A 27,861-nucleotide genomic window follows, 5' to 3' on the forward strand; every position below is an offset into this window, starting at 1 on the left:
TTTATACTGCTTTATCCTGGTTTATACTGGTTTAGACTGGTCTGTACTGGTCTGTACCGATCTGTACTGGTTTATACTGGTTTATACTGGTTTATACTGGTTCATACTGGTCCGTGCTGGTTTCTGGCAGCCGCAGGACCTGGTGCTGCAATGGGAACCCCTGGAGGGGCCCTGGGAGCCCCCCGGTGACGCGGTGAGAGCCCAAAAACCCCCAAAATCCCCCAAAAATCCCCAAAATCCCCAAAATCCCCCCCAAAAAACCCCAAAATCCCCCAAAAAAACCCAAAAAACCCCAAAATCCCCAAAATCCCCCCCAAAAACCCCAAAATCCCCCAAAAAACCCCCAAAATTCCCCCCAAAACCCCCAAAATTCCCCCAAAAAACCCCAAAATCCCCCAAAAAACCCCAAAAAACCCCAAAATCCCCCAAAATCCCCCAAATTCCCCCCAAAATCCCCCCCAAAAACCCCCAAAATTGCCCAAAATCCCAAAAAATTCCCCAAAATTCCCCAAAATTCCCCCAAAATGCCCCAAAATCCCCCCCAAAACCCCAAAATTCCCCCAAAATCCCCCCAGAATTCCCTAAAATTCCCTAAAATTCCCAAATTTTCCCAAATTTTCCCCGAATTGCCCCAAATTCCCCCCAAATTCCCCCCAAATTCCCAAATTTTCCCAAATTTCCACCGAATTCCCCCAAAATCCCCCCCAGATCCCCCCAAATTCCCCAAAAATTCCCCCAAAATCCCCCCAGATCCCCCCAAATTCCCCCAAAATTCCCCCAAAATTCCCCAAAATTCCCCAAAATCCCCCAAAATTCCCCCAAAATTGCCCAAAATCTCCCCAAAATTGTACAAAATCTCCCCAAAATCCCCAAAATTCCCCAAAATTCCCCAAAATCCGAACAAATCCCCAAAAATTCCCCCAAAATTCCCCCAAAATTCCCCAAAAATTCCCCAAAATCCCCCAAAATTCCCCCAAAATCCCCCCAAATTCCCCCAAAATTCCCCCAAAATTGCCCAAAATCTCCCCAAAATTCCCCAAAATTCCCCCAAACTCCCCCCAAATTTCCCCAAAATCCCCCAAAATTCCCCCAAATTCCCCCAAAATTCCCCCCAAATTCCCCCAAAATCTTCCCAAAATCTTCCCAAAATTCCCAAAATCTTCCCAAATTCCCCCAAAATTCCCCCAAAATCCCCCAAAATTCCCAAAAAATCCCCCCAAATCCCCCAAAATTCCCCCAAAATTCCCAAAAATTCCCAAAAATTCCCCAAAATTCCCCCAAAATTGCCCAAAATTCCCCCAAAATCTTCCCAAAATTCCCCCAAATCCCCCAAAATTCCCCAGATTCCCCCCAAATCCCCCAAAATTCCCCAAAATTCCCCAAAATCCCCAAAATCTTTTCAAAATTCACCAAAAATTCCCCCAAAATTCCCCCCAAATTCCCCCAAAATTCCCCAAAATTCCCCAAAATTCCCCAAAATTCCCCCCAAATCCCCAAAATCTTCCCAAAATCTTCCCAAAATCCCCCCAAATTCCCCAAAATTCCCCCAAATTCCCCCAAAATTCCCCAAAATTCCCCCAAAATTCCCCCAAAATTCCCCCAAATCCCCCAAAATTCCCCAAAATTCCCCAAAATTCCCCAAAATCCCCCAAAATCCCCCAAATTCCCCCAAAATTCCCCAAAATTCCCCAAAATCCCCAAAATTCCCCCCAAAATTCCCCCAAATTCCCCCCAAAATTGCCCAAAATTCCCCCAAAATCTTCCCAAAATTCCCAAAATCTTCCCAAAGTTCCCCAAAATTCCCCCCAAATTCCCCCAAAATTGCCAAAAATCCCCCAAAATTCCCCAAAATTGCCCAAAATCTGAACAAATCCCCAAAAATTCCCCCAAAATTCCCCCAAAAATCCCCAAAAATTCCCCCAAAATTGCCCAAAATCTCCCCAAAATTCCCCAAAATTCCCCAAAATCTCCCAAAATCTTCCCAAAATCCCCCAAAATTCCCCCAAAATTCCCTCAAAATCCCCCAAAATCCCCCAAAATTCCCCCAAAATCCCCCCAAAATTCCCCAAAATTCCCCAAATTCCCCAAAATTCCCCCAAAATCCCCCGAAAATCTTCCCAAAATCCCCAAAATTCCCCAAAATTCCCCAAAATCCGAACAAATCCCCCCAAAATTCCCCCAAAATTCCCCCAAAATTCCCCAAAATTCCCCAAAATCCCCCAAAATCTTCCCAAAATCCCCCCAAATTCCCCAAAATCTCCCCAAAATCCCCAAAATTCCCCAAAATTCCCCAAAATCCGAACAAATCCCCCAAAAATTCCCCCAAAATTCCCCAAAATCTCCCCAAATTCCACCAAAATCCCCAAAAATTCCCCCAAAATTCCCCAAAATCCCCCAAAATCTTCCCAAAATCCCCCCAAATTCCCCAAAATTCCCCCAAAATCCCCCAAAATTCCCAAAAAATCCCCCAAAATTCCCCCCAAATCCCAAAAAATCCCCCAAAATTCCCCCAAAATTGCCCCAAAATTCCCCCCAAATTGCCCAAAATCTCCCCAAAATTCCCCAAAATTCCCCAAAATCTCCCCAAAATTCCCCAAAATTCCCCAAAATTCCCCCAAAATTGCCCAAAATCTCCCAAAATCTTCCCAAAATTGCCCAAAATCCCCCCAAAATCCCCCAAAATCCCCCAAAAATTCCCCCAAAATCCCCCCAAAATTCCCAAAAATTCACCAAAATTCCCCCAAAATCTTCCCAAAATTCCCCAAAATCCCCAAAAATTCCCCCAAAATTCCCCAAATTCCCCAAAATTCCCAAATTTTCCCCAAATTCCGGGATTTCCGCAGGACCCCCCCGACCCCGGCTTCGAACCCGACTGGGCCGTGCTGAGCCCCCCCCGGCCCCGCCCCGACCCCGGTACCGAAAGCCGGGAATTTCGGGAACATTTGGGGAAAATTGGGGGATTTGGGGAATTTGGGGAATTTGGGGAATTTTGGGGAATTTTGGGGAATTTTTGGGGAATTTTGGGGAATTTTTGGGGAATTTTTGGGATTTTTTTGGATTTTTTGGGGATTTTTGGGTGGAATTTTGGGGGAGAATTTGGGATTTTGGGGGAGTTTTGGAAATTTTTGGGCTGATTTTGGGGAAGAATTTGGGAAGTTTTGGGGATTTTGGGGAATTTTGGGAGATTTTGGGGAATTTTGGGGATTTTGGGGAATTTTGGGGAATTTTTTGGGATTCTTTTGGGGAATTTTGGGGCATTTTGGGGGGATTTTGGGGAAATTTTGGGGAATTTTGGGGATTTTGGGGGGATTTTTGGGGAATTTTGGGAGATTTCGGGGAATTTGGGGGAATTTTTGGGGTTTTTTTGAGATTTTTGGGTGGAATTTTGGGGGAGAATTTGGGATTTTGGGGGAGTTTTGGGGATTTTGGGGAATTTGGGGATTTTTTTTGGATTTTTGGGTGGAATTTTGGGGGAGAAATTGGGATTTTGGGGGATTTTGGGAGATTTTGGGAGATTTTGGGGAATTTGGGGGAATTTTGGGGATTTTTTGGGGAATTTTGGGGGATTTTTGGGTGGAATTTTGGGGAAGAATTTGGGAAGTTTGGGGGATTTTGGGGAATTTTTGGGGAATTTTTGGGGAATTTTAGGGGATTTTTGGGGGATTTTTGGGGGATTTTGGGGGAGTTTTGGGGATTTTGGGGAATTTTGGGAGAATTTGGGGAATTTTGGGGAATTTTGGGGATTTTTTGGGGATTTTTGGGGATTTTGGGGGGATTTTGGGGAATTTTTGGGGAATTTTGGGCAATTTTTTGGGGATTTTTGGGGAATTTTTGGGATTTTGGGGGGGAATTTTGGGGGAGAATTTGGGATTTTGGGGGAGTTTTGGGGATTTTGGGGGATTTTTTGGGGAATTTTTTTTTGATCTTTGGGGAATTTTGGGATTTTTGGAGGGAATTTTGGGGAAGAATTTGGGAAGTTTGGGGGATTTTGGGAGATTTTGGGAGATTTTGGGAGATTTTGGGGAATTTTGGGGATTTTTGGGGAATTTTTGGGGATTTTTGGGGGATTTTGGGGAAGAATTTGGGAATTTTGGGGGATTTTGGGGAATTTTGGGGGATTTTGGGGAATTTTGGGGAAGAATTTGGGATTTTGGGGGAGTTTTGGGGATTTTGGGGATTTTTGGGGAATTTTTGGGGAATTTTGGGGAAATTTGGGGGATTTTTTTGGGATTTTTGGGGGATTTTGGGGAATTTTGGGGGATTTTTGGGGGATTTTTGGGATTTTTTTGGATTTTTTGGGGCATTTTTGGGTGGAATTTTGGGGAAGAATTTGGGAATTTTGGGAGATTTTGGGGAAATTTGGGGAATTTTGGGGGATTTTGGGGAATTTTGGGGAAGAATTTGGGATTTTGGGGGAGTTTTGGGGATTTTGGGGAATTTTGGGGATTTTTTGGGGAATTTTGGGGAAATTTGGGGGATTTTTTGGGGATTTTTGGGGTATTTGGGGGGATTTTGGGGAATTTTGGGGGATTTTGGGGAATTTTGGGAAGATTTTGGGAATTTTGGGAAGATTTTGGGGATTTTTGGGGGAATTTTGGGAGATTTTGGGAGATTTTGGGCAATTTTGGGCGAATTTTGGGGGATTTTGGTGGAATTTGGGGGAAGAATTTGGAAATTTGGGGGGATTTTGGGGAATTTGGGGGATTTTTGGGGGGAATTTGGGGGGAGAATTTGGGATTTTGGGGGAGTTTTGGGGATTTTGGGGAATTTTTGGGGAATTTTTGGGAATTTGTTGGGATTTTGGGGAATTTTGGGGGATTTTTGGGGAATTTTGGGGATTTTTGGGGGATTTTTGGGTGGAATTTTGGGGAAGAATTTGGGAATTTGGGGAATTTTGGGGGATTTTTGGGTGGAATTTTGGGGGATTTTTGGGGGATTTTTGGGGGGATTTTTGGGGGGAAATTTTGGGGAAGAATTTGGGAATTTTGGGAGATTTTGGGGAATTTTGGGGGATTTTGGGGAATTTTGGGGAAGAATTTGGGATTTTGGGGGAGTTTTGGGGATTTTGGGGAATTTTGGGGATTTTTTGGGGAATTTTGGGGAATTTTGGGGAATTTTGGGGGATTTTTGGGTGGAATTTTGGGAGATTTTGGGGAATTTTGGGGAATTTTTGGGGATTTTGGGGGGATTTGGGGGAATTTTTGGGGAATTTTGGGCAATTTTTTGGGGATTTTTGGGGAATTTTTGGGATTTTTGGGGGGAATTTTGGGGGAGAATTTGGGATTTTGGGGAGATTTTGGGGAATTTTGGGGAATTTTGGGGATTTTTGGGGGATTTTTGGGATTTTTTTGGATTTTTTGGGGCATTTTTGGGTGGAATTTTGGGGAAGAATTTGGGAATTTTGGGAGATTTTGGGGAATTTGGGGGGATTTTGGGGGATTTTGGGGAATTTTGGGGAAGAATTTGGGATTTTGGGGGAGTTTTGGGGATTTTGGGGATTTTGGGGAATTTTGGGAGAATTTGGGGAATTTTGGGGAAATTTGGGGGATTTTTTGGAGATTTTTGGGGTATTTGGGGGGATTTTGGGGAATTTTGGGGGATTTTGGGGAATTTTGGGAAGATTTTGGGAAGATTTTGGGGGAATTTTGGAGGATTTGGGGATTTTTGGGGAATTTTGGGGGGATTTTGGGGGAATTTTGGGGGAATTTTGGGAAGATTTTGGGAATTTTGGGAAGTTTTTGGGGAATTTTGGGGAATTTTGGGGGATTTTTTTGGGAGTTTTGGGAGATTTTGGGGAATTTTGGGGATTTTGGGGAATTTTGGGGATTTTTGGGGATTTTTTTGGGATTTTTGGGGGATTTTTGGGGAATTTTTGGGTGGAATTTTGGGGAATTTTTGGGTGGAATTTTATGGGATTTTTTTGGGATTTTTGGGGGGAATTTTGGGGGGATTTGGGGGGATTTTTGGGGGGAATTTTGGGAAAGAATTTGGGATTTTGGGGGAGTTTTGGGAATTTTGGGGAACTTTGGGGGATTTCTGGGGAATTTGGGGAATTTTGGGGGATTTTTGGGTGGAATTTTGGGGAAGAATTTGGGAAGTTTGGGGGATTTTGGGGAATTTTGGGGAATTTGGGGAATTTTTGGGTGGAATTTCGGGGAATTTTTGGGGATTTTTGGGGATTTTTTGGGGAATTTTGGGGGGATTTTGGGGATTTTGGGGAATTTTGGGGAATTTGGGGAGATTTCATGGAATTTTGGGGAATTTTAGGGGATTTTTTGGGGAATTTGGGGGATTTGGGGGAATTTTTGGGGAATTTTAGGGGATATTTTTGGGATTTTGGGGGGGAATTTTTGGGGAATTTTGGGGATTTCTGGGGGGTTTTTGGGGTATTTTGGGGGAGTTTTGGGGATTTTTGGGAATTTTGGGAGATTTTGGGGAATTTTGGGGAATTTTGGGGATTTTTTGGGGATTTTTGGGGGATTTTTGGGTGGAATTTTGGGAGATTTTGGGGAATTTTGGGGAATTTTGGGGGATTTTGGGGGGATTTTGGGGAATTTTTGGGGAATTTTGGGCAATTTTTTGGGGATTTTTGGGGAATTTTTGGGATTTTGGGGGGAATTTTGGGGGAGAATTTGGGATTTTGGGGGGATTTTGGGAGATTTTGGGGAATTTGGGGGGATTTTGGGGGATTTTGGGGAATTTTGGGGATTTTTGGGGAATTTTGGGGAATTTTGGGGAATTTTGGGGAATTTTGGGGATTTTTGGGTGGAATTTTGGGGAAGAATTTGGGAAGTTTGGGGGATTTTGGGGAATTTTGGGGGATTTTTGGGGGATTTTTGGGGGATTTTGGGGGGATTTTGGGGGAGTTTTGGGGATTTGGGGGAATTTTGGGAGAATTTGGGGAATTTTGGGGAATTTTGGGGATTTTTTGGGGATTTTTGGGGGAATTTTGGGGAAGAATTTGGGAATTGTGGGGTATTTTGGGGGATTTTGGGAAGATTTTGTGGGAATTTTGGAGGATTTGGGGATTTTTGGGGAATTTTGGGGAATTTTGGGGGAATTTTGGGAAGATTTTGGGAATTTTGGGAAGATTTTGGGGATTTTTGGGGGAATTTTGGGAGATTTTGGGAGATTTTGGGCAATTTTGGGCGAATTTTGGGGGATTTTGGTGGAATTTGGGGGAAGAATTTGGAAATTTGGGGGGATTTTGGGGAATTTGGGGGATTTTTGGGGGGAATTTGGGGGGAGAATTTGGGATTTTGGGGGAGTTTTGGGGATTTTGGGGAATTTTGGGGAATTTTTGGGGAATTTGGGGGATTTTGGGGAATTTTGGGGATTTTTTTGGGATTTTGGGGAATTTTGGGGATTTTTTTTGGGATTTGGGGGAATTTTGGGGATTTTTTTTGGATTTTTGGGGGGAATTTTGGGGGAGAATTTGGGAAGTTTTGGGGATTTGGGGGAATTTTTGGGGAATTTTGGGGGGATTTTTGGGATTTTTTTGGATTTTTTGGGGATTTTTGGGTGGAATTTTGGGGGAGAATTTGGGATTTTGGGGGAGTTTTGGGAATTTTTGGGCTGATTTTGGGGAAGAATTTGGGAAGTTTTGGGGATTTTGGGGAATTTTTGGGGATTTTTGGGGAATTTTTTTGGGATTTTTGGAGGGAATTTTGGGGGAGAATTTGGGAATTTTGGGGGATTTTGGGGAATTTTGGGGAATTTTTGGGGATTTTTGGGGAATTTTTGGGGATTTTTGGGGAATTTTTGGGGATTTTTGGGGGATTTTGGGGAAGAATTTGGGAATTTTGGGAGATTTTGGGGAATTTTGGGGGATTTTGGGGAATTTTGGGGAAGAATTTGGGATTTTGGGGGAGTTTTGGGGCATTTTTGGGTGGAATTTTGGGGAAGAATTTGGGAATTTTGGGGGATTTTGGGGAAATTTGGGGAATTTTGGGGGATTTTGGGGAATTTTGGGGAAGAATTTGGGATTTTGGGGGAGTTTTGGGGATTTTGGGGAATTTTGGGGATTTTTTGGGGAATTTTGGGGAAATTTGGGGGATTTTTTTGGGATTTTTGGGGGATTTGGGGGGATTTTGGGGAATTTTGGGGGAATTTTGGGAAGATTTTGGGAATTTTGGGAAGATTTTGGTGATTTTTGGGGGAATTTTGGGAGATTTTGGGAGATTTTGGGCAATTTTGGGCGAATTTTGGGGGATTTTGGTGGAATTTTGGGGAAGAATTTGGAAATTTGGGGGGATTTTGGGGTTTTTTTGGGATTTTTGGGGGGAATTTGGGGGGAGAATTTGGGATTTTGGGGGAGTTTTGGGGATTTTGGGGAATTTTGGGGGAATTTTTGGGGAATTTTGGGGATTTTGGGGAATTTTGGGGAATTTTGGGGAATTTTGGGGATTTTTGGGGGATTTTTGGGTGGAATTTTGGGGAAGAATTTGGGAATTTTGGGAGATTTTGGGGAAATTTGGGGAATTTTGGGGATTTTTGGGGAATTTTTGGGGAATTTTGGGGAAATTTGGGGGATTTTTTTGGGATTTTTGGGGTATTTGGGGGGATTTTGGGGAATTTTGGGGGATTTTGGGGAATTTTGGGAAGATTTTGGGAAGATTTTGGTGAATTTTGGGAAGATTTTGGGGATTTTGGGGGGAATTTTGGGAGATTTTGGGGGATTTTGGGCAATTTTGGGAGAATTTTGGGGGATTTTGGGGAATTTTGGGGAATTTGGGGGGAATTTTGGGGAATTTTTGGGGAATTTGGGGATTTTGGGGATTTTGGGGAATTTTGGGGAATTTTAGGGGATTTTTTTGGGGATTTTCCGTCTGTCCGTGTCCGTCTGTCCCACTTTGGGCCATTTCTGAGCTGGTTTTGGGCCGTTTTTTCCCATTTTTTGTCATTTCTGGCCATTTCTGGGCCATTTTTCACCATTTTTTGCCAATTTTTGCCATTTTTTGCCATTTCTGGGCCATTTTTTCCCATTTTTTTGCCGTTTTTTCCCATTTTTGGGCCATTTTCCCGTCCTTCCCTCAGGTTGGGCCGGGGCCATTTCTGGGCTGGTTTTGGGTCACTTTTGGCCATTTTTGGGCCATTTTTGGGCCATTTTTTGCCATTTTTTGCCATTTTTTGCCATTTCTGGGCCGTTTTTTCCCATTTTTTTGCCGTTTTTTCCCATTTTTTTGCCGTTTTCCCTCATTTTCCCGTCCTTCCCTCAGGTTGGGCCGGGGCCATTTCTGGGCTGGTTTTGGGTCACTTTTGGCCATTTTTGGGCCATTTTTGGGCCATTTCTGGACCATTTCTGGGCCCTTTTTTCCCATTTTTTTGCCGTTTTTTCCCATTTTTGGGCCATTTTTTCCCATTTTTGTGCTGTTTCCGTTCACTTTCCGTCTGTCCATGTCCGTCTGTCCTACTTTGGGCCATTTCTGAGCTGGTTTTGGGTCCATTTTTGCCATTTTTGGTCATTTCTGGCCATTTCTGGGCCATTTTTCACCATTTTTGGGCCATTTTTTGCCATTTTTTGCCATTTCTGGGCCTTTTTTTCCCATTCTTTTGCTGTTTTTTCCCATTTTTGGGCCATTTTCCCTCATTTTCCCGTCCTTCTCTCAGGTTGGGCCGGGGCCATTTCTGGGCTGGTTTTGGGTCACTTTTGGCCATTTTTTGCCATTTTTTGCCATTTCTGGGCCATTTTTTCCCATTTTTTTGCCGTTTTTTCCCGTTTTTTTGCCGTTTTCCCTCATTTTCCCGTCCTTCCCTCAGGTTGGGCCGGGGGTTTCTCGCTGGCCCTGGGGGAGCTGCTGGGGCTGCGCCGGGGCCCCCCCGGGCTGAGCCCCCCCTTTCTGCTGCTGCTGCCCCGGGACGGGGGTCCCGCCCCTCCCCCCCTGCACCTCCCCCGGGGGGGGCTCCGGAAAATCCGCAGGGTCCTGGGATCCCGCCTGCGCCCGTGAGTAACACCCCGAAACACCCCAAAAACAGCCCAAAAACACACTGAAAACAGCCCAAAACCAGCCCAAAAACAGCCCCAAAATACCCTGAAAACACCCCAAAAATACCCCAAAAACAGCCCAAAAACACCCCCAAAAACAGCCCGAAAACACCTGAAAAACAGCCCAAAAACAGCCCGAAAACACCCCAAAAACACCCCAAAAATACCCCAAAAACACCCTGAAAACAGCCCAAAAACAGCCCCAAAAACACCCCCAAAACAGCCCAAAAACACCCTGAAAACAGCCCAAAACCACCCCAAAAATACCCCAAAAACCACCCGAAAAACAGCCCCAAAACAGCCCAAAACCACCCCCAAAACAGCCCGAAAACACCTGAAAAACAGCCCAAAAACAGCCCCAAAAACAGCCCCAAAACAGCCCGAAAACACCCTGAAAACACGCGAAAAATACCCCAAAAACATCTGAAAAACAGCCCAAAAACAGCCCCAAAAACCACCCCGAAAATACCCCCAAAAACACCCCGAAAACAGCCCAAAACCACCCCAAAAATACCCCCAAAAACAGCCCAAAAACAGCCCAAAAACACCCTGAAAACACCTGAAAAACAGCCCGAAAACACCCTGAAAACACCCTGAAAACAGCCCAAAACCACCCCAAAAACAGCCCCAAAAACACCCCCAAAAACACCCCCAAAACCAGCCCAAAACACCCCGAAAACACCCCCAAAACAGCCCAAAAACACCCTGAAAACACCCGAAAAATACCCCAAAAACATCTGAAAAACAGCCCAAAAACCACCCTGAAAATACCCCCAAAAACACCCCAAAAACACCCGAAAAATAGCCCAAAAACACCCAAAACCAGCCCAAAAACAGCCCCAAAAACCACCCGAAAAACAGCCCAAAACCAGACCGAAAACAGCCCAAAAACAGCCCCAAAACACCCCGAAAAACAGCCCAAAACAGCCCGAAAACACCCTGAAAACAGCCCAAAAACAGCCCCAAAAACAGCCCCAAAACAGCCCGAAAACACCCTGAAAACACCCCAAAAATACCCCAAAAACCACCCAAAAAACAGCCCCAAAACAGCCCAAAAACACCCGAAAAATACCCCCAAAAACAGCCCAAAAACACCCTGAAAACAGCCCAAAAACAGCCCAAAAAACACCCCCAAAACACCCCGAAAACACCCCCAAAACAGCCCAAAAACACCCTGAAAACACCCGAAAAATACCCCAAAAACATCTGAAAAACAGCCCAAAAACCACCCTGAAAATACCCCCAAAAACACCCCAAAAACAGCCCCAAAACAGCCCCAAAAACAGCCCAAAAACAGCCACAGAAACAGCCTGAAAACACCCGAAAAACAGCCCAAAAACAGCCCCAAAAACCACCCGAAAAACAGCCCAAAACCAGCCCAAAAACCACCCTAAAACACCCCGAAACACCCCCAAAACAGCCCGAAAACACCCTGAAAACACCCCAAAAATACCCCAAAAACACCTGAAAAACAGCCCAAAAACAGCCCAAAAACCACCCTGAAAATACCCCCAAAAACAGCCCAAAAACACCCGAAAAACAGCCCAAAAACACCCAAAACCAGCCCAAAAACAGCCCCAAAAACCACCCGAAAAACAGCCCAAAACCAGACCGAAAACAGCCCAAAAACAGCCCCAAAACACCCCGAAAAACAGCCCAAAACCAGCCCAAAAATACCCCAAAAACAGCCCAAAATCACCCCAAAAACAGCCTGAAAAACAGCCCAAAAACACCCCGAAAATACCCCCAAAAACACCCCAAAAACAGCCCAAAAACACCCCGAAAACACCCCAAAAACAGCTCAAAAACACCCTTGAAACAGCCCAAAAACCTTCCAAAAACCACCCTGAAAACACCCCCAAAAACACCCCAAAACCAGCCCCAAAACACCCCAAAACAGCACAAAACAGCCCAAAACCACCCCCAAAACAGCCCAAAAACAGCCCCAAAACCAGCCCGAAAACTCCTGAAAAACAGCCCCAAAAATACCCCAAAAACACCTGAAAATAGCCCAAATAAACCCTGAAAATACCCCCAAAAACACCCCAAAAACAGCCCAAAAACACCCCCAAAACAGCCTAAAAACACCCTGAAAACAGCCCAAAACCACCCCGAAAACAGCCCAAAAACAGCCCCAAAAACAGCCCGAAAAACACCCCGAAAACAGCCTTAAAACACCCTGAAAACAGCCCCAAAACCAGCCCAAAAACACCTGAAAAACAGCCCAAAACCAGCCCAAAACAGCCCAAAAACCACCCCGAAAATACCCCCAAAAACACCCCGAAAATACCCCCAAAAACACCCCGAAAACAGCCCAAAAACAGCCCAAAGCCAGCCCAAAAACAGCCTGAAAAACACCCCAAAAAACAGCCCGAAACAGCCCAAAAACTGTCCAAAAACCACCCTGAAAACACCCCCAGAAACACCCCAAAACACCCCGAAAACAGCCCGAAAATACCCCAAAAACAGCCAAAACCAGCCCAAAAACTGTCCAAAAACCACCCGGAAAACACCCCAAAAACAGCCCCAAAAACAGCCCCGAAAACACCCCAAAAATACCCCAAAAACAGCCCAAAATCACCCCAAAACCAGCCTGAAACAGCCCAAAAACCGTCCAAAAACCACCCTGAAAACACCCCCAAAACCACCCCAAAACACCCCGAAAACAGCCCAAAACACCCCAAAAAACAGCCCAGAATTACCTCAGACCTCTCCCCAAAAACACCCCAAAAACAGCCCAAAAACAGCCCCAAAACAGCCCCAAAACACCCAGAAAACACCCCCGAAACACCCTGGAAAACACCCCAAAAACACCCTGAAAACACCCCAGAATTACCTGAGATCCCTCCCCAAAAATACCCCAAAAATACCCCCAAAAACAGCCCAAAAACACCCCAAAAAACACTCCAAAAACACCCCGAAAACACCCGAAAAAACACCCTGAAAACAGCCCAAAAACACCCTGAAAACAGCCCAGAATTACCTGAGACCCCTCCCCAAAAACACCCCAAAAATACCCCCAAAAACAGCCCAAAACACCCTGAAAACACCCTGAAAACACCCCAAAAAACACCCCGAAAACAGCCCAAAACACCCCAAAAAACAGCCCGAAAACAGCCCAGAATTACCTCAGACCTCTCCCCAAAGACACCCCAAAAACACCTCAAAAACAGCCCCAAAACAGCCCGAAAACACCCAGAAAACACCCCCGAAACACCCTGAAAACAGCCCAAAAACACCCCCAAAACCACCAAAAATAGCACTGAGACCCCTCCCCAAAAACACCCCCAAAACAGCCCAAAAAACACCCCAAAAACACCCAAAACAGCCCAAAAAACACCCCAAAAACACCCTAAATCCCGGAGACCCCTCCCCAAATCCCAGAGACCCCTCCCCAAATTCCAGTGCCCCCCACCCCAAAATTTCGAGACCCCTCCCCGAATTTTGGGGTCCCCCCCCCGAATTTTGGGAGCCCCCTCCCCAATTTCGGGAGCCCCCTCCCCAAATTCCCTGCAGGTGTCCCAGAGACCCCTCCCCAAATTCCTGAGACCCCTCCCCAAAAATCCCCCCAAAATCCCAGAGACCCCTCCCCAAATTTCCCCCACCCCAAATCCTGGCGCCCCCACCCCAAAATTTCGAGACCCCTCCCCGAATTTTGGGGCCCCCCCCCGAATTTTGGGAGCCCCCTCCCCAATTTCGGGAGCCCCCTCCCCAAATTCCCTGCAGGTGTCCCGGGGACCCCTCCCCAAATTCCTGAGACCCCTCCCCAAATTCCCCCACCCCAAAATCTCCCTTGAGACCCCTCCCCAAATTCCAGTGCCCCCCACCCCAAAATTTCGAGACCCCTCCCCAAATTTTGGGGCCCCCCCCCCGAATTTTGGGAGCCCCCTCCCCAATTTTGGGAGCCCCCTCCCCAAATTCTGCCCCCCCCCAAAATCCCAGAGACCCCTCCCCGAATTTTGGGGTCCCCCACCCGAATTTTGGGGTCCCCCCCCCGAATTTTGGGAGCCCCCTCCCCAAAAATCCCCCCCAAAATCCCAGAGACCCCTCCCCAAATTCCAGGGACCCCCACCCCAAAATTTTGAGACCCCCCCCCGAATTTTGGGGTGTCCCCCCCGAATTTTGGGGTCCCCCTCCCCAATTTCGGGAGCCCCCTCCCCAAATTCCCCACAGGTGTCCCGGGGACCCCTCCCCAAAATCCCAGAGACCCCTCCCCAAATTCCTCCCACCCCAAATCCTGGCGCCCCCACCCCAAAATTTCGAGACCCCTCCCCGAATTTTGGGGTCCCCCCCCCGAATTTTGGGGTCCCTCCCAGGAATTTTGGGAGCCCCCTCCCCAATTTCGGGAGCCCCCTCCCCAATTTTGGGAGCCCCCTCCCCAAATTCTGCCCCCCCTCAAAATCCCAGAGACCCCTCCCCGAATTTTCGCCCCCCAAATTTCGAGACCCCTCCCTGAATTTTGGGGTCCCCTCCCCCCGAATTTTGGGAGCCCCCTCCCCAAAAATCCCCCCCAAAATCCCAGAGACCCCTCCCCAAATTCCTGAGACCCCTCCCCAAAAATCCCCCCAAAATCCCAGAGACCCCTCCCCAAATTTCCCCCACCCCAAATCCTGGCGCCCCCACCCCAAAATTTCGAGACCCCTCCCCAGATTTTGGGAGACCCCTCCCCAAATTCCCCACCCCAAAATCCCAGAGACCCCTCCCCAAATTTTTCCCCCCCAAAATATCCCTTGAGACCCCTCCCCAAATTCCAGTGCCCCCCACCCTAAAATTTCGAGACCCCTCCCCAAATTTTGGGGTCCCCCCCCGAATTTTGGGGTCCCCCTCCCCGAATTTTGGGGTCCCCTCCCCAATTTCGGGAGCCCCCTCCCCAAATTCCCCGCAGGTGTCCCGGGGACCCCCGGCTGCTGCTCCTGGCGACCCCCGAGGACCCCCCCGAGACCCCCCCCGAGCCCGGCCTGGTCACCGTGAGTGAACCCCAAAATTTGGGGGGGGGTCCCCAAAATTTGGGGGGGGTCCCAAAATCCGGGAGGGTCCCCGAAGATGGGGGGAGGGACCCCAAAATATGGGGGGTGGTCCCTAAAATATGGGGGGTGGTCCCTAAAATTTGGGGGGAGGGACCCAAAAATATGGGGGGGGGGTGTCTCCAAAATTTGGGGGGGGGGTCCCTAAAATTTGGGGGGGGTCCCTAAAATTTGTGGGGGTCCCTAAAATTTGGGAGGGTCCCCAAAGATGGGGGGAGGGACCCCAAAATATGGGGGGTGGTCCCTAAATATGGGGGGGACCCCAAAATTCGGGGGGGGGTCCCAAAATCCGGGAGATCCCAAAATAGGGGGGGGGGTCCCTAAAATTTGGGGGGGGTCCCTAAATCCGAGAGGGTCCCTAAAATTTGGGGGGGGATCCCTAAAATTGGGGCGTCCCTAAAATTTGGGGGGGGTCCCAAAATAGGGGGGGTCCCTAAAATTTGGGGGTGGTCTCTAAATATGGGGGGGGGGTCCCAAAACTCGGGGAGACCCCAAAATTTGGGGGTGGTCCCTAAAATCTGGGAGGGACCCAAAAATTTGGGGGGGGGGGTCCCCAAAAGTCCGGGAGACCCCAAAAATTGGGGGGGGGGTTCCAAAACTCGGGGGGGACCCCAAAATATGGGGGGGGTCCCTAAAATTTGGGGGGGGGTCCCAAAATCCGGGAGATCCCAAAATAGGGGGGGGGTCCCTAAAATTTGGGGGTGGTCCCTAAAATATGGGGGGGGTCTCTAAATATGGGGGGGGTCCCAAAATTGGGGGGTCCCTAAAATTTGGGGGGGGTCCCAAAATCCGGGAGACCCCAAAATAGGGGGGGGTCCCTAAAATTTGGGGGGGGTCCCTAAATCCGGGAGGGTCCCTAAAATTTGGGGGGGGATCCCTAAAATTTGGGGGGGGATCCCTAAAATTGGGGCGTCCCTTAAATTTGGGGTGGTCCCTAAATTTGGGGGGTGGTCCCTAAAATTTGGGGGGGGGTCCCAAAATCCGGGAGATCCCAAAATAGGGGGGGGGGGTTCCTAAAATTTGGGGGGGGTCCCAAAATTTGGGGGGGGTCCCAAAATTTGGGGGGAGGGACCCAAAAATATGGGGGGGGTCTCTAAATATGGGGGGGGTCCCAAAATCCGGGAGATCCCAAAATAGGGGGGGTCCCTAAAATTTGGGGGTGGTCCCTAAAATATGGGGGGGGTCTCTAAATATGGGGGGGGTCCCAAAATTGGGGGGTCCCTAAAATTTGGGGGGGGTCCCAAAATCCGGGAGATCCCAAAATAGGGGGGGGTCCCTAAAATTTGGGGGGGGTCCCTAAATCCGGGAGGGTCCCTAAAATTTGGGGGGGGATCCCTAAAATTGGGGCGTCCCTAAAATTTGGGGGGGTCCCAAAATAGGGGGGGTCCCTAAAATTTGGGGGTGGTCTCTAAATATGGGGGGGGGGTCCCAAAACTCGGGGAGACCCCAAAATTTGGGAGGGGTCCCTAAAATCTGGGAGGGACCCAAAAATTTGGGGGGGGGGGTCCCCAAAAGTCCGGGAGACCCCAAAAATTGGGGGGGGGGTTCCAAAACTCGGGGGGGACCCCAAAATATGGGGGGGGTCCCTAAAATTTGGGGAGGGGGGTGCCAAAATCTGGGAGGGTCCCCAAAACTTGGGGAGACCCCGAAATTTGGGGGGGGGTCCCAAAATTTGGGGGGGACCCCAAAATGGGGGTCCTTAAAATTTGGGAGGGTCCCTAAATATGGGGGGGGGTTCCCCAAAATTTGGGGGGTCCCCAAAATATGGGGGGGTCCCTAAAATAGGGGGGGGGGTCCCAAATCCAGGGGGGTCCCCAAAATTTGGGGGGGTCCCCAAAACTTGGGGAGACCCCAAAATATGGGGGGGGGGTCCCCAAAATTTGGGGGAGGGGGATTTTGGGGGTCCCGGGGGTGTTTTTTGGGGTCCCAGGGGTGTTTTTGGGGTCCCGAGATGATTTTTTGGGGGTCCCAGGGCTGTTTTTGGGGGTCCCAGGGCTGTTTTTGGGGGTCCCAGGGCTGTTTTTGGGGGTCCCGGGGATGTTTTTGGGGGTCCCGAGATGACTTTTGGGGGTCCCGAGATGATTTTCGGGGTTCCCGGGGGTGTTTTTGGGGGTCCCAGGGTGATTTTTGGGGGTCCCGGGGGTGTTTTTGGGGTTCCCGGGGCTGTTTTTGGGGGTCCCAGGATGATTTTTGGGGGTCCCAGGGCTGTTTTTGGGGGTCCCGGGGGTGTTTTTGGGGGTCCCGGGGGTGTTTTTGGGGGTCCCGGGGCTGTTTTTGGGGGTCCCGGTGTTGATTTTGGGGGTCCCAGGATGATTTTTGGGGGTCCCGGGGCTGTTTTTGGGGGTCCCGGGGCTGTTTTTGGGGGTCCCAGGGTGATTTTTGGGGGTCCCAGGGCTGTTTTTGGGGGTCCCAGGGCTGTTTTTGGGGGTCCCGGGGGTGTTTTTGGGGGTCCCGGGGATGTTTTTGGGGGTCCCGAGATGATTTTCGGGGTTCCCGGGGGTGTTTTTGGGGGTCCCAGGGTGATTTTCGGGGGTCCCGGGGGTGTTTTTGGGGGTCCCGGGGGTGTTTTTGGGGGTCCCGGGGGTGTTTTTGGGGGTCCCAGGATGATTTTCGGGGGTCCCAGGGTGTTTTTGGGGGTCCCGGGGCTGTTTTTGGGGGTCCCGATATGATTTTTGGGGGTCCCGGGGTGTTTTTGGGGGTCCCGGTGTTGATTTTGGGGGTCCCAGGATGATTTTTGGGGGTCCCGGGGCTGTTTTTGGGGGTCCCGGGGCTGTTTTTGGGGGTCCCAGGGTGTTTTTGGGGGTCCCGAGATGATTTTCGGGGGTCCCGGGGTGATTTTTGGGGGTCCCGGGGGTGTTTTTGGGGGTCCCAGGGCTGTTTTTGGGGGTCCCGGGGGTGTTTTTGGGGGTCCCGAGATGACTTTTGGGGGTCCCGAGTTGATTTTTGGGGGTCCCGGGGCTGTTTTTGGTGTCCCAGGATGATTTTCGGGGGTCCCAGGGCGATTTTTGGGGGTCCCGGGGGTGTTTTCGGGGGTCCCAGGGCTGTTTTTGGGGGTCCCAGGATGATTTTTTGGGGTCCCGAGATGATTTTTGGGGGTCCCGAGATGATTTCGGGGGTCCCGGGGCCGTTTTTGGGGGTCCCGGGGCTGTTTTCGGGGTTCCCAGGGCTGTTTTTGGGGGTCCCGGGGGTGTTTACGGGGGTCCCGGGTGTATTTTTGGGGGTCCCGGGGCTGTTTTTGGGGGTCCCAGGATGATTTTTGGGGGTCCCGGGGCTGTTTTTGGGGTCCCTGACCCCCCAAATCTCCCCAGCGGCTGCTGCAGGGTCCCTACGCCGCCACCCTGGGGGGGCTCAGCCGCCTTTTGGGGGGGCCCCGGGGGGAGACCCCCGAGCCCGAGCCCCCCTTCGAGGTCCTCACCTGCGTGAGTGGGCGGGGCTTAAAGGGGAGGGGCTTAAAGGGGGCGGAGCTTAACGGGGAGGGACCGGAGGGGGCGGGGCTTAAAGGGGTGGGGCCGCAGGGGGGGGGTTGGGGGGGATTTTAAGGAATTTTGGGGGATTTGGGGGGATTTTGGGGAGGTTTGGGGGGATTTGGGGGATTTTGGGGGGATTTGGGGCAGTTTTGGGGAGGTTTGGGGAGGTTTGGGGATATTTTGGGGGTTTTGAGGGAAATTTGGGGCAGTTTTGGGGAGGTTTAGGGGGGTTTTGGGGGGATTTTGGGCAGTTTTGGGGAGGTTTGGGGGGGTTTGAGGGGGATTTGGGGGATTTTGGGGGGATTTGGGGCAGTTTTGGGGAGGTTTAGGGGGGTTTTGGGGGGATTTTGGGCAGTTTTGGGGAGGTTTGGGGGGATTTTGGGGGTTTTGAAGGGGATTTTGGGGGATTTTGGGCAGTTTTGGGGAGGTTTGGGGGGATTTAGGGGAGGTTTGGGAGGATTTTGGGGGATTTGGGGCAGTTTTGGGGGCTTTGAAGGGGATTTTGGGGGGATTTGGGGAGGTTTGGGGGGATTTTGGGGGATTTTGGGCAGTTTTGGGGAGGTTTGGGAGGATTTTGGGGGATTTGGGGCAGTTTTGGGGGGGGTTGGGAGGATTTTGGGGGATTTTGGGGGATTTGGGGAGGTTTTGGGGGTTTTGAAGGGGATTTTGGGGGGATTTGTGGCAGTTTTGGGGGGATTTTAAGGGATTTGGGGCAGTTTTGGGGGCTTTGAAGGGGATTTTGGGGGGATTTGGGGAGGTTTGGGGGGATTTTGGGGGATTTGGGGCAGTTTTGGGGGGGTTGGGAGGATTTTGGGGGGATTTGGGGAGGTTTTGGGAGGATTTTGGGGGATTTTGGGCAGTTTTGGGGGGATTTTAAGGGATTTTGGGGGATTTGGGGAGGTTTTGGGGGTTTTGAAGGGGATTTTGGGGGGATTTGTGGCAGTTTTGGGGGGGTTTGGGAGGATTTTTAGGAGGTTTTGGGGGATTTTGGGCGGTTTTGAGGCAATTTGGGAGGGTTTTGGAGGATTTGGGGCAGTTTTGGGGGGTTTTGGGGGGATTTGGGGGGATTTGGGGGTTTTGAAGGGGATTTGGGGGAATTTTGGGGGTTTTGAGGGAAATTTGGGGCAGTTTTGGGGGGGTTTGGGGGAATTTTGGGGGGATTTGGGGCAGTTTTGGGGGGGTTGGGAGGATTTGGGGGGATTTTGGGGGGATTTGGGGAAGTTTTGGGGGTTTTGAAGGGGATTTTGGGGGATTTGGGGCAGTTTTGGGGGCTTTGAAGGGGATTTTGGGGGGATTTGGGGAGGTTTGGGGGGATTTTGGGCGATTTTGGGCAGTTTTGGGGAGGTTTGGGAGGATTTTGGGGGATTTTGGGCAGTTTTGGGGGGTTTGGGAGGATTTTGGGGGATTTTGGGGGGATTTGGGGAAGTTTTGGGGTTTAGAAGGGGATTTTGGGGGGATTTGGGGCAGTTTTGGGGAGGTTTGGGGGGATTTTGGGGAGGTTTGGGGAGGTTTTGGGGGTTTTGAAGGGGATTTTGGGGGATTTGGGGCAGTTTTGGGGGGGTTGGGAGGATTTTGGGAGATCTGGGGAGGTTTTGGGGGCTTTGAAGGGGATTTTGGGGGATTTGGGGCGGTTTTGGGGAGGTTTGGGAGGATTTGGGGGGATTTTGGGCAGTTTTGGGGGGGATTTTAAGGTATTTTGGGGGATTTTGGGCAGTTTTGGGGAGGTTTGGGGGGATTTTGGGGGGATTTTGGGCAGTTTTGGGGAGGTTTGGGGGATTTAGGGGAGGTTTGGGGGGATTTTGGGGCATTTTGGGCAGTTTTGGGGAGGTTTGGGAGGATTTGGGGGGATTTTGGGCAGTTTTGGGGGGGATTTTAAGGGATTTTGGGGGGATTTGGGGCAGTTTTGGGGAGGTTTGGGGGGATTTGGGGAGGTTTGGGGGGATTTTGGGGGATTTTGGGCAGTTTTGGGGAGGTTTGGGAGGATTTTGGGGGATTTTGGGGGGATTTGGGGAGGTTTTGGGGGTTTTGAAGGGGATTTTGGGGGGATTTGGGGCAGTTTTGGGGGGGATTTTAAGGGATTTTGGGGGATCTGGGGAGGTTTTGGGGGTTTTGAAGGGGATTTGGGGGAATTTTGGGGGTTTTGAGGGAAATTTGGGGAGGTTTTGGGGAGGTTTTGGGGGTTTTTGGGCAGTTTTGGTGAGGTTTGGGGATATTTTGGGGGTTTTAAGGGAAATTTGGGGCAGTTTTGGGGAGGTTTAGGGGGGTTTTCGGGCGGTTTTGGGGGGATTTTGAGCAGTTTTGGGGAGGTTTTGAGGAGATTTTGGGGGTTTTGAAGGAGATTTTGGGGGGATTTGGGGCAGTTTTTGGGCGGTTTGGGGGAATTTGGGGAAGTTTTGAGGAGATTTCGGAGATCTCGCGGTACTTGGGGGCGGGGTTTCAGTGAGGGCGTGGCTTGATCGACCCCACCTCTTTCAGGTGACGCTGGGACCCCGCCCCTCTCCGGTTCGGGGCCCGCCATTGGCTGGCGCGGAATGGGGGCGTGGCCTGGACCCGGAAGTGCTGCGGGAGCGAATCTTCCGCGGGGTGAGGGGCGGGGCTTTGTGGTGGGCGTGGCCTCGGGTGGGCGTGGCCAGGGGTGGGACCCCAAAATTGACCCCAAACCCTCTCAGCCACCCCAAATGTCCCCAAATATTCCCGAAATGTCCCCAGAATGTCCCCAGAATGTCCCCGAAATGATCTCCAGATCCCCAAAATCCCCCAAAATCCCCCAAATCTCCCCCAAAATCCCCCCAAATCTCCCCCAAAATCCCCTAAAATCCCCAAAATGTCCCCAAAATGTCCCCAAAATCTCCCAAATTTCCCCAAAATCCCCCCAAATCTCCCCTAAATCTCCCCAAAATCCCCCCAAATCTCCCCCAAAATCTCCCAAATCTCCCCAAAATCCCCAAATCTCCCCCTAAATCTCCCAAATCTCCCCCTAAATCCCCCAAAATCCCCAAAATCCCCCCAAATCTCCCAAAATCCCCCCAAATCCCCTAAATTTCCCCCAAAATCCCCCCAAATGACCTCAAATGTCACCAAATTTCCCCCCAAATCTCCCCAAATCTCCCCAAAATCCCCCAAAATCCCCAAAATCTTCCCCAAATGACCTCAAATGTCCCCAAAATCCCCCCAAATCTCCCCAAAAATCCCCAAATCTCCCCAAAATCCCCAAAATCCCCAAAAATCCCCGAAAATCCCCCCAAATCTCCCCCAAATGACCTCAAATGTGCCCAAAATCCCCGCAAATCTCCCCAAAATCCCCCTAAATCCCAAATCCCCCAGATTTCCCCCCAAATCCCCCAAATCTCCCCCAAAATCCCCCCAAATCCTCCCAAATCTCCCCAAAATCCCCCCAAATCTCCCCCAAAATCCTCCAAAATCCTCCCAAAATCCCCCAAAATCCCCCCAAAACTGCCCCAAATCCCCCAAATCTCCCAAATCTCCCCCAAAATTCCTCAAAATCCCCCCAAATCTCCCCAAAAATCCCCAAAAATCCCCCAAATCTCCCCCAAATGACCTCAAATGTCCCCAAAGCCCCCAAAATCCCCCCAAATCTCCCCCAAATCTCCCCAAAATCCCACAAAATCCCCCCAAAACTGCCCCAAATCCCCCAAATCTCCCAAATCTCCCCAAATCTCCCCAAATCTCCCCAAATCTCCCCAAAAATCCCCCAAATCTCCCTCAAAATCCCCCCAAATCTCCCCAAAATCTGCCCAAATCTCCCCAAAATCCCCCAAAATCCCCCCAAATCTCCCCAAAATCCCCCCAAATCTCCCCAAAATCCCCCAAAATCCCCCCAAATCCCCTAAATTTCCCCCAAAATCTCCCCCAAATCTCCCCAAAAATCCCCCCAAAACTGCCCCAAATCCCCCAAATCTCCCCAAAATCCCCCAAATCTCCCAAAATCTCCCCCAAATCTCCCCAAATCCCCCAAAAATCCCCAAAAATCCCCCAAAATCCCCCAAATCCCTTAAATTTCCCCCCAAATCCCCAAAATCTCCCCAAAAATCCCCCGAATCTCCCCAAAAATCCCCAAAAATCCCCAAAATCTCCCCCAAATGACCTCAAATGTCCCCAAAATCCCCCCAAATCCCCCCCCAAATCCACCCAAATCTCCCCAAAATCCCCCAAAATCCCCCAAAATCTCCCCAAATCTCCCCAAATCTCCCCAAATCTCCCCAAAATCCCCCAAAATCCCCCAAAATCCCCCCAAATCTCCCCAAAATCCCCAAATCTCCCAAAAAATCCCCCAAAATCCCCCCAAATCTCCCCAAAATCCCTCAAAATCCCCCCAAATCTCCCCAAAATCTCCCCCAAATGACCTCAAATGTCCCCAAATTTCCCCCCAAATCTCCCCAAAATCTCCCCAAATCCTCCCAAAATCCCCCAAATCCCCCCAAAACTGCCCCAAATCCCCCCAAATCTCCCCAAAATCCCCCCAAATCCCCCAAAATCCTCCCAAATCCCCTAAATTTCCCCCCAAATACCCCCAAATCTCCCCAAAAATCCCCAAAATCTCCCCCAAATGACCTCAAATGTCCCCAAAATCCCCCCAAATCCCCCCAAAATCCCAAAATCCCCCCAAAATCTCCCCAAAAATCCCCCCCCAATCTCCCCTCTGTCCGTCTGTCCGTCCGTCCGTCTGTCCGTCCGTCCGTGCCAGGGTTTGAGCGCCGAGGTTCGGGCTCGGGGCTGGCGGCTCCTGCTGGGGCTGGAACCGGGGGGGGACCCCCAGAGACCCCCGGGGAGCCCCCAAATCGCCCCGGGGACCCCCGGGGGTCAAAGGTCAGCGGGGGAAGGGGGGGGGGGAGGGGTTGGGGGGGGTCTTAAAGGGGGGAGGGGAGATTTGGGGGGGGGTTGGGGTGATTTTGGGGGGTCCTAAGGGGGGTTTGGGGGGGGTTTGGGGGTCCTAAGGGGGGTTTGGGGGGTCCTAAATGGTTTTGGGGGGTCCTAAGGGGGGTTTGGGGAGATTTGGGGGGGGGTTGGGGTGATTTTGGGGGGTCCTAAGGGGGGTTTGAGGGGGGTTTGGGGGGTCCTAAGGGGGGTTTGGGGGGTCCTAAGGGGGATTTGGGGGGTCCTAAATGGTTTTGGGGGGTCCTAAAGGGGGGGTGGGGAGATTTGGGGGGGGTTGGGGTGATTTTGGGGGGTCCTAAGGGGGGTTTGAGGGGGGTTTGGGGGTCCTAAGGGGGGTTTGGGGGGTCCTAAAGGGGGTTTGGGAGGGGTTTGGGGGGTGGGGGGTCCTAAATGGTTTTGGGGGGTCCTAAAGGGGGTTTGGGGAGATTTGGGGGGTCCTAAGGGGGGTTTGGGGGTCTGGGGGGAGTTTGGGGGGTCCTAAAGGGGGGTTTGGGGAGATTTGGGGGGGGGTTGGGGTGATTTTGGGGGGTCCTAAAGGGGGTTTGGGGGGGGTTGGGGGGTCCTAAGGGAGGATTTGGGGTGATTTTGGGGGGTTTTGGGGAGGTTTTGGGGGGATTTGGGGGGGTCCTAAGGGGGTTTTGGAGGGTCCTAAGGAGGGTTTGGGGAGGTTTTTGGGGGGTTGGGGGGTCCTAAAGGGGGTCTGGGGGGGTTTGGGGTGATTTTGGGAGGGTTTGGGGGGTCCTGAAGGGGGGAGGGGAGATTTGGGGGGGGTTGGGGTGATTTTGGGGGGTCCTAAGGGGGGTTTGAGGGGGGTTGGGGGGTCCTAAGGGGGATTTGGGGGGTCCTAAGGGGGGTTTGGGGGGTCCTAAATGGTTTTGGGGGGTCCTAAAGGGGGGGTGGGGAGATTTGGGGGGGGTTGGGGTGATTTTGGGGGGTCCTAAGGGGGGTTTGAGGGGGGTTTGGGGGGTCCTAAAAGGGGTTTGGGGGGGGATTGGGGTGATTTTGGGAGGGTTTGGGGGGTCCTAAAGGGGGTTTGGGGAGATTTGGGGGGTCCTAAGGAGGATTTGGGGTGATTTTGGGGGGTTTTGGGGAGGTTTTGGGGGGATTTGGGGGGGTCCTAAGGGCGTTTTGGGGGGTCCTAAGGAGGGTTTGGGGAGGTTTTTGGGGGGTTGGGGGGTCCTAAAAGGGGTCTGGGGGGGTTTGGGGTGATTTTGGGAGGGTTTGGGGGGTCCTATGGGAGGATTTGGGGGGTTTGGGGGGTCCTAAATGGGTTTTGGGAAGTTTTTGGGGGGTCCTAAGGGTGATTTTGGGGGGTCCTAAAAGGGGTTTGGGGGGGTTTGGGGTGATTTTGGGAGGGTTTGGGGGGTCCTAAGGGGGTTGGGGGGTCTTAAAGGGGGTTTGGGGGGGCGGGGGGGGGTTTGGGGGGTCCTAAGGGAGGATTTGGGGGGTTTTGGGGGTCCTAAGGGGGGTTTGGGGTGATTTTGGGGGGTTTTGGGGTGATTTTGGGAGGGTTTGGGGGGTCCTAAAGGGGGGTTTGGGGAGATTTGGGGGGGGGTTGGGGTGATTTTGGGGGGTCCTAAAGGGGGTTTGGGGGGGGTTGGGGGGTCCTAAGGGAGGATTTGGGGTGATTTTCGGGGGTTTTGGGGAGGTTTTGGGAGGGTTTGGGGGGTCCTAAAGGGGGATTTGGGGGGGTTTGGGGTGATTGTGGGAGGGTTTGGGGGGTCTTAAAGGGGGGTGGGGAGATTTGGGGGGGGGTTGGGGTGATTTTGGGGGGTCCTAAAGCGGGTCTGGGGGGGTTTGGGGTGATTTTGGGAGGGTTTGGGGGGTCCTAAGGGGGGTTTGGGAGGGGTTTGGGGGGGGTTGGGGTGATTTTGGGGGTCCTAAAGGGCGTTTTTGGGCTGTTTTTGGGGTTCCAGGGACATTTTTGGCTGTTTTTGGGGTTCCCGAGATGTTTTTTGGCCGTTTTTGGGGTTCCAGGGACGTTTTTTGGCCGTTTTTGGGGTTCCAGAGATGTTTTCTGGCTGTTTTTGGGGTTCCAGAGCAGCTTTTGGGGTTCCAGGGACGTTTTTTGGGGTTCCAGGGACGTTTTCTGGCTGTTTTTGGGGTTCCAGAGCAGCTTTTGGGGTTCCAGGGACGTTTTTTGGGGTTCCAGGGACGTTTTTTGGCCGTTTTTGGGGTTCCAGGGACGTTTTTTGGCCGTTTTTGGGGTTCCAGAGATGTTTTCTGGCTGTTTTTGGGGTTCCAGAGCAGCTTTTGGGGTTCCAGGGACGTTTTTTGGGGTTCCAGGGACGTTTTCTGGCTGTTTTTGGGGTTCCAGAGCAGCTTTTGGGGTTCCAGGGACGTTTTTTGGGGTTCCAGGGACGTTTTTTGGCCGTTTTTGGGGTTCCAGGGACGTTTTTTGGCCGTTTTTGGGGTTCCAGGGACGTTTTTTGGCTGTTTTTGGGGTTCCCGAGCCGTTTTTTGGGGTTCCCGAGCCGTTTTTTGGGGTTCCAGGGACGTTTTTTGGCTGTTTTTGGGGTTCCAGGGACGTTTTTGGGATTCCAGGGACGTTTTTTGGCTGTTTTTGGGGTTCCAGGGACGTTTTTTGGCTGTTTTTGGGGTTCCAGGGACGTTTTTTGGCTGTTTTTGGGGTTCCAGAGCAGTTTTTGGGGTTCCAGGGACGTTTTTTGGGGTTCCAGCGACGTTTTTTGGGGTTCCAGGGACGTTTTTTGGCTGTTTTTGGGGATTCCAGAGCAGTTTTTGGGTTTCCCGAGCCGTTTTTTGGCAGTTTTTGGGGTTCCAGAGACATTTTTTGGGGTTCCAGGGGCGTTTTTGGGCTGTTTTTGGGGTTCCAGGGACGTTTTTTGGGGTTCCCGAGCCGTTTTTTGGGGTTCCAGGGATGGTTTTTGGGGTTCCAGGGATGTTTTTTGGGGTTCCCGAGCCGTTTTTTGGGGTTCCCGAGATGTTTTTTGGGGTTCCAGGGACGTTTTTTGGGGTTCCCGAGCCGTTTTTTGGGGTTCCCGAGATGTTTTTTGGCTGTTTTTGGGGTTCCCGAGCCGTTTTTTGGGGTTCCAGGGACGTTTTTGGGGTTCCAGGGACGTTTTTTGGCCGTTTTTTGGGGTTCCAGGGACGTTTTTTGGCTGGTTTTGGGGTTCCAGGGACGTTTTTGGGCTGTTTTTGGGGTTCCAGGGATGTTTTTTGGGGCTCCCGAGCCGTTTTTTGGGGTTCCAGGGACGTTTTTTGGCTGTTTTTGGGGTTCCCGAGCCGTTTTTTGGGGTTCCAGGGACATTTTTGGGGTTCCAGGGACGTTTTTTGGCCGTTTTTGGGGTTCCAGGGACGTTTTTTGGGGTTCCAGGGACGTTTTTGGCTGTTTTTGGGGATCCCCGAGCCGTTTTTTGGGGTTCCAGGCACGTTTTTTGGGGTTCTCGAGCCATTTTTTGGGGTTCCCGAGATGTTTTCTGGCTGTTTTTGGGGTTCCAGAGCAGTTTTTTGGGGTTCCAGGGACGTTTTTTGGGGTTCCCGAGCCGTTTTTTGGGGTTCCAGGGATGGTTTTTGGGGTTCCCGAGCCGTTTTTGGGGGTTCCAGGGATGGTTTTTGGGGTTCCCGAGCCGTTTTTTGGGGTTCCAGGGACGGTTTTTGGCCGTTTTTGGGGTTCCCGAGCCGTTTTTTGGGGTTCCAGGGATGTTTTTGGGCTGTTTTTGGGGTTCCAGGGATGTTTTTTGGGGTTCCAGGGATGTTTTTTGGGGTTCCCGAGCCGTTTTTTGGGGTTCCCGAGCCGTTTTTTGGGGTTCCAGGGACGATTATTTCCGGATGAAGCTCCAGTGGCGCTCGCTGAGCCCGGGGCAGCTGCGGAGGAACAAAATCCTGAGGGGGTACCAGGAACAGCTGGGTGAGAGCCCAAAACTCACCAAAATTACCCCAAAACTCACCCAAAATTACCCCAAAACTCACCCAAAATTACCCCAAAACTCACCCAAAATTACCCCAAAACTGGCCCCAAAACTCACCCAAAATTACCCCAAAATTACCCGAAAACTCACCCAAAATTACCCGAAAACTCACCCAAAATTACCCCAAAACTCACCCAAAATTACCCCAAAACTCACCCAAAATTACCCCAAAATTACCCCAAAACTGGCCCCAAAACTGGCCCAAAATTACCCCAAAACTCACCAAAATTACCCCAAAATTACCCCAAAACTCACCCAAAATTACCCCAAAACTCACCCAAAATTACCCCAAAATTACCCCAAAACTGGCCCCAAAACTGGCCCCAAAACTCACCCAAAATTACCCCAAAATTACCCGAAAACTCACCCAAAATTACCCGAAAACTCACCCAAAATTACCCCAAAACTCACCCAAAATTACCCCAAAATTACCCCAAAACTCACCCAAAATTACCCCAAAATTACCTCAAAATTACCCCAAAACTCACCCAAAATTACCCCGAAACTCACCCAAAATTTCCCCAAAACTCACCAAAATTACCCCAGAACTCACCCAAAAT

The 27,861-nt window shown here is 50.8% G+C and overlaps 1 protein-coding gene across 5 annotated transcripts in view; it reads left to right on the forward strand.

The window, feature by feature from the left end:
* Nucleotides 1–27,861, forward strand: part of TBC1D17 (TBC1 domain family member 17) — a 56,212-nt gene that overhangs the window by 4,301 nt on the left and 24,050 nt on the right. For 4 of the 5 annotated variants that reach the window (XM_086871610.1, XM_086871612.1, XM_086871611.1 and 1 more), the window contains exons 3-10: nucleotides 131–193; nucleotides 2,844–2,913; nucleotides 9,760–9,943; nucleotides 14,871–14,952; nucleotides 18,318–18,428; nucleotides 20,952–21,059; nucleotides 23,182–23,303; nucleotides 27,146–27,240. In XM_086871610.1, coding sequence (XP_086727736.1) covers nucleotides 131–193; nucleotides 2,844–2,913; nucleotides 9,760–9,943; nucleotides 14,871–14,952; nucleotides 18,318–18,428; nucleotides 20,952–21,059; nucleotides 23,182–23,303; nucleotides 27,146–27,240 — 835 coding nt within the window. Of the gene's footprint in view, nucleotides 1–130; nucleotides 194–2,843; nucleotides 2,914–9,759; nucleotides 9,944–14,870; nucleotides 14,953–18,317; nucleotides 18,429–20,951; nucleotides 21,060–23,181; nucleotides 23,304–27,145; nucleotides 27,241–27,861 lie in introns of those variants that run through there. The other variant, XM_086871613.1, reaches the window with a different exon arrangement.

The sequence above is a fragment of the Cyanistes caeruleus genome, chromosome 36 (genome assembly GCF_971803275.1).
Source record: "Cyanistes caeruleus chromosome 36, bCyaCae1.hap1.1, whole genome shotgun sequence".
Classification (NCBI taxonomy): domain Eukaryota; kingdom Metazoa; phylum Chordata; class Aves; order Passeriformes; family Paridae; genus Cyanistes; species Cyanistes caeruleus.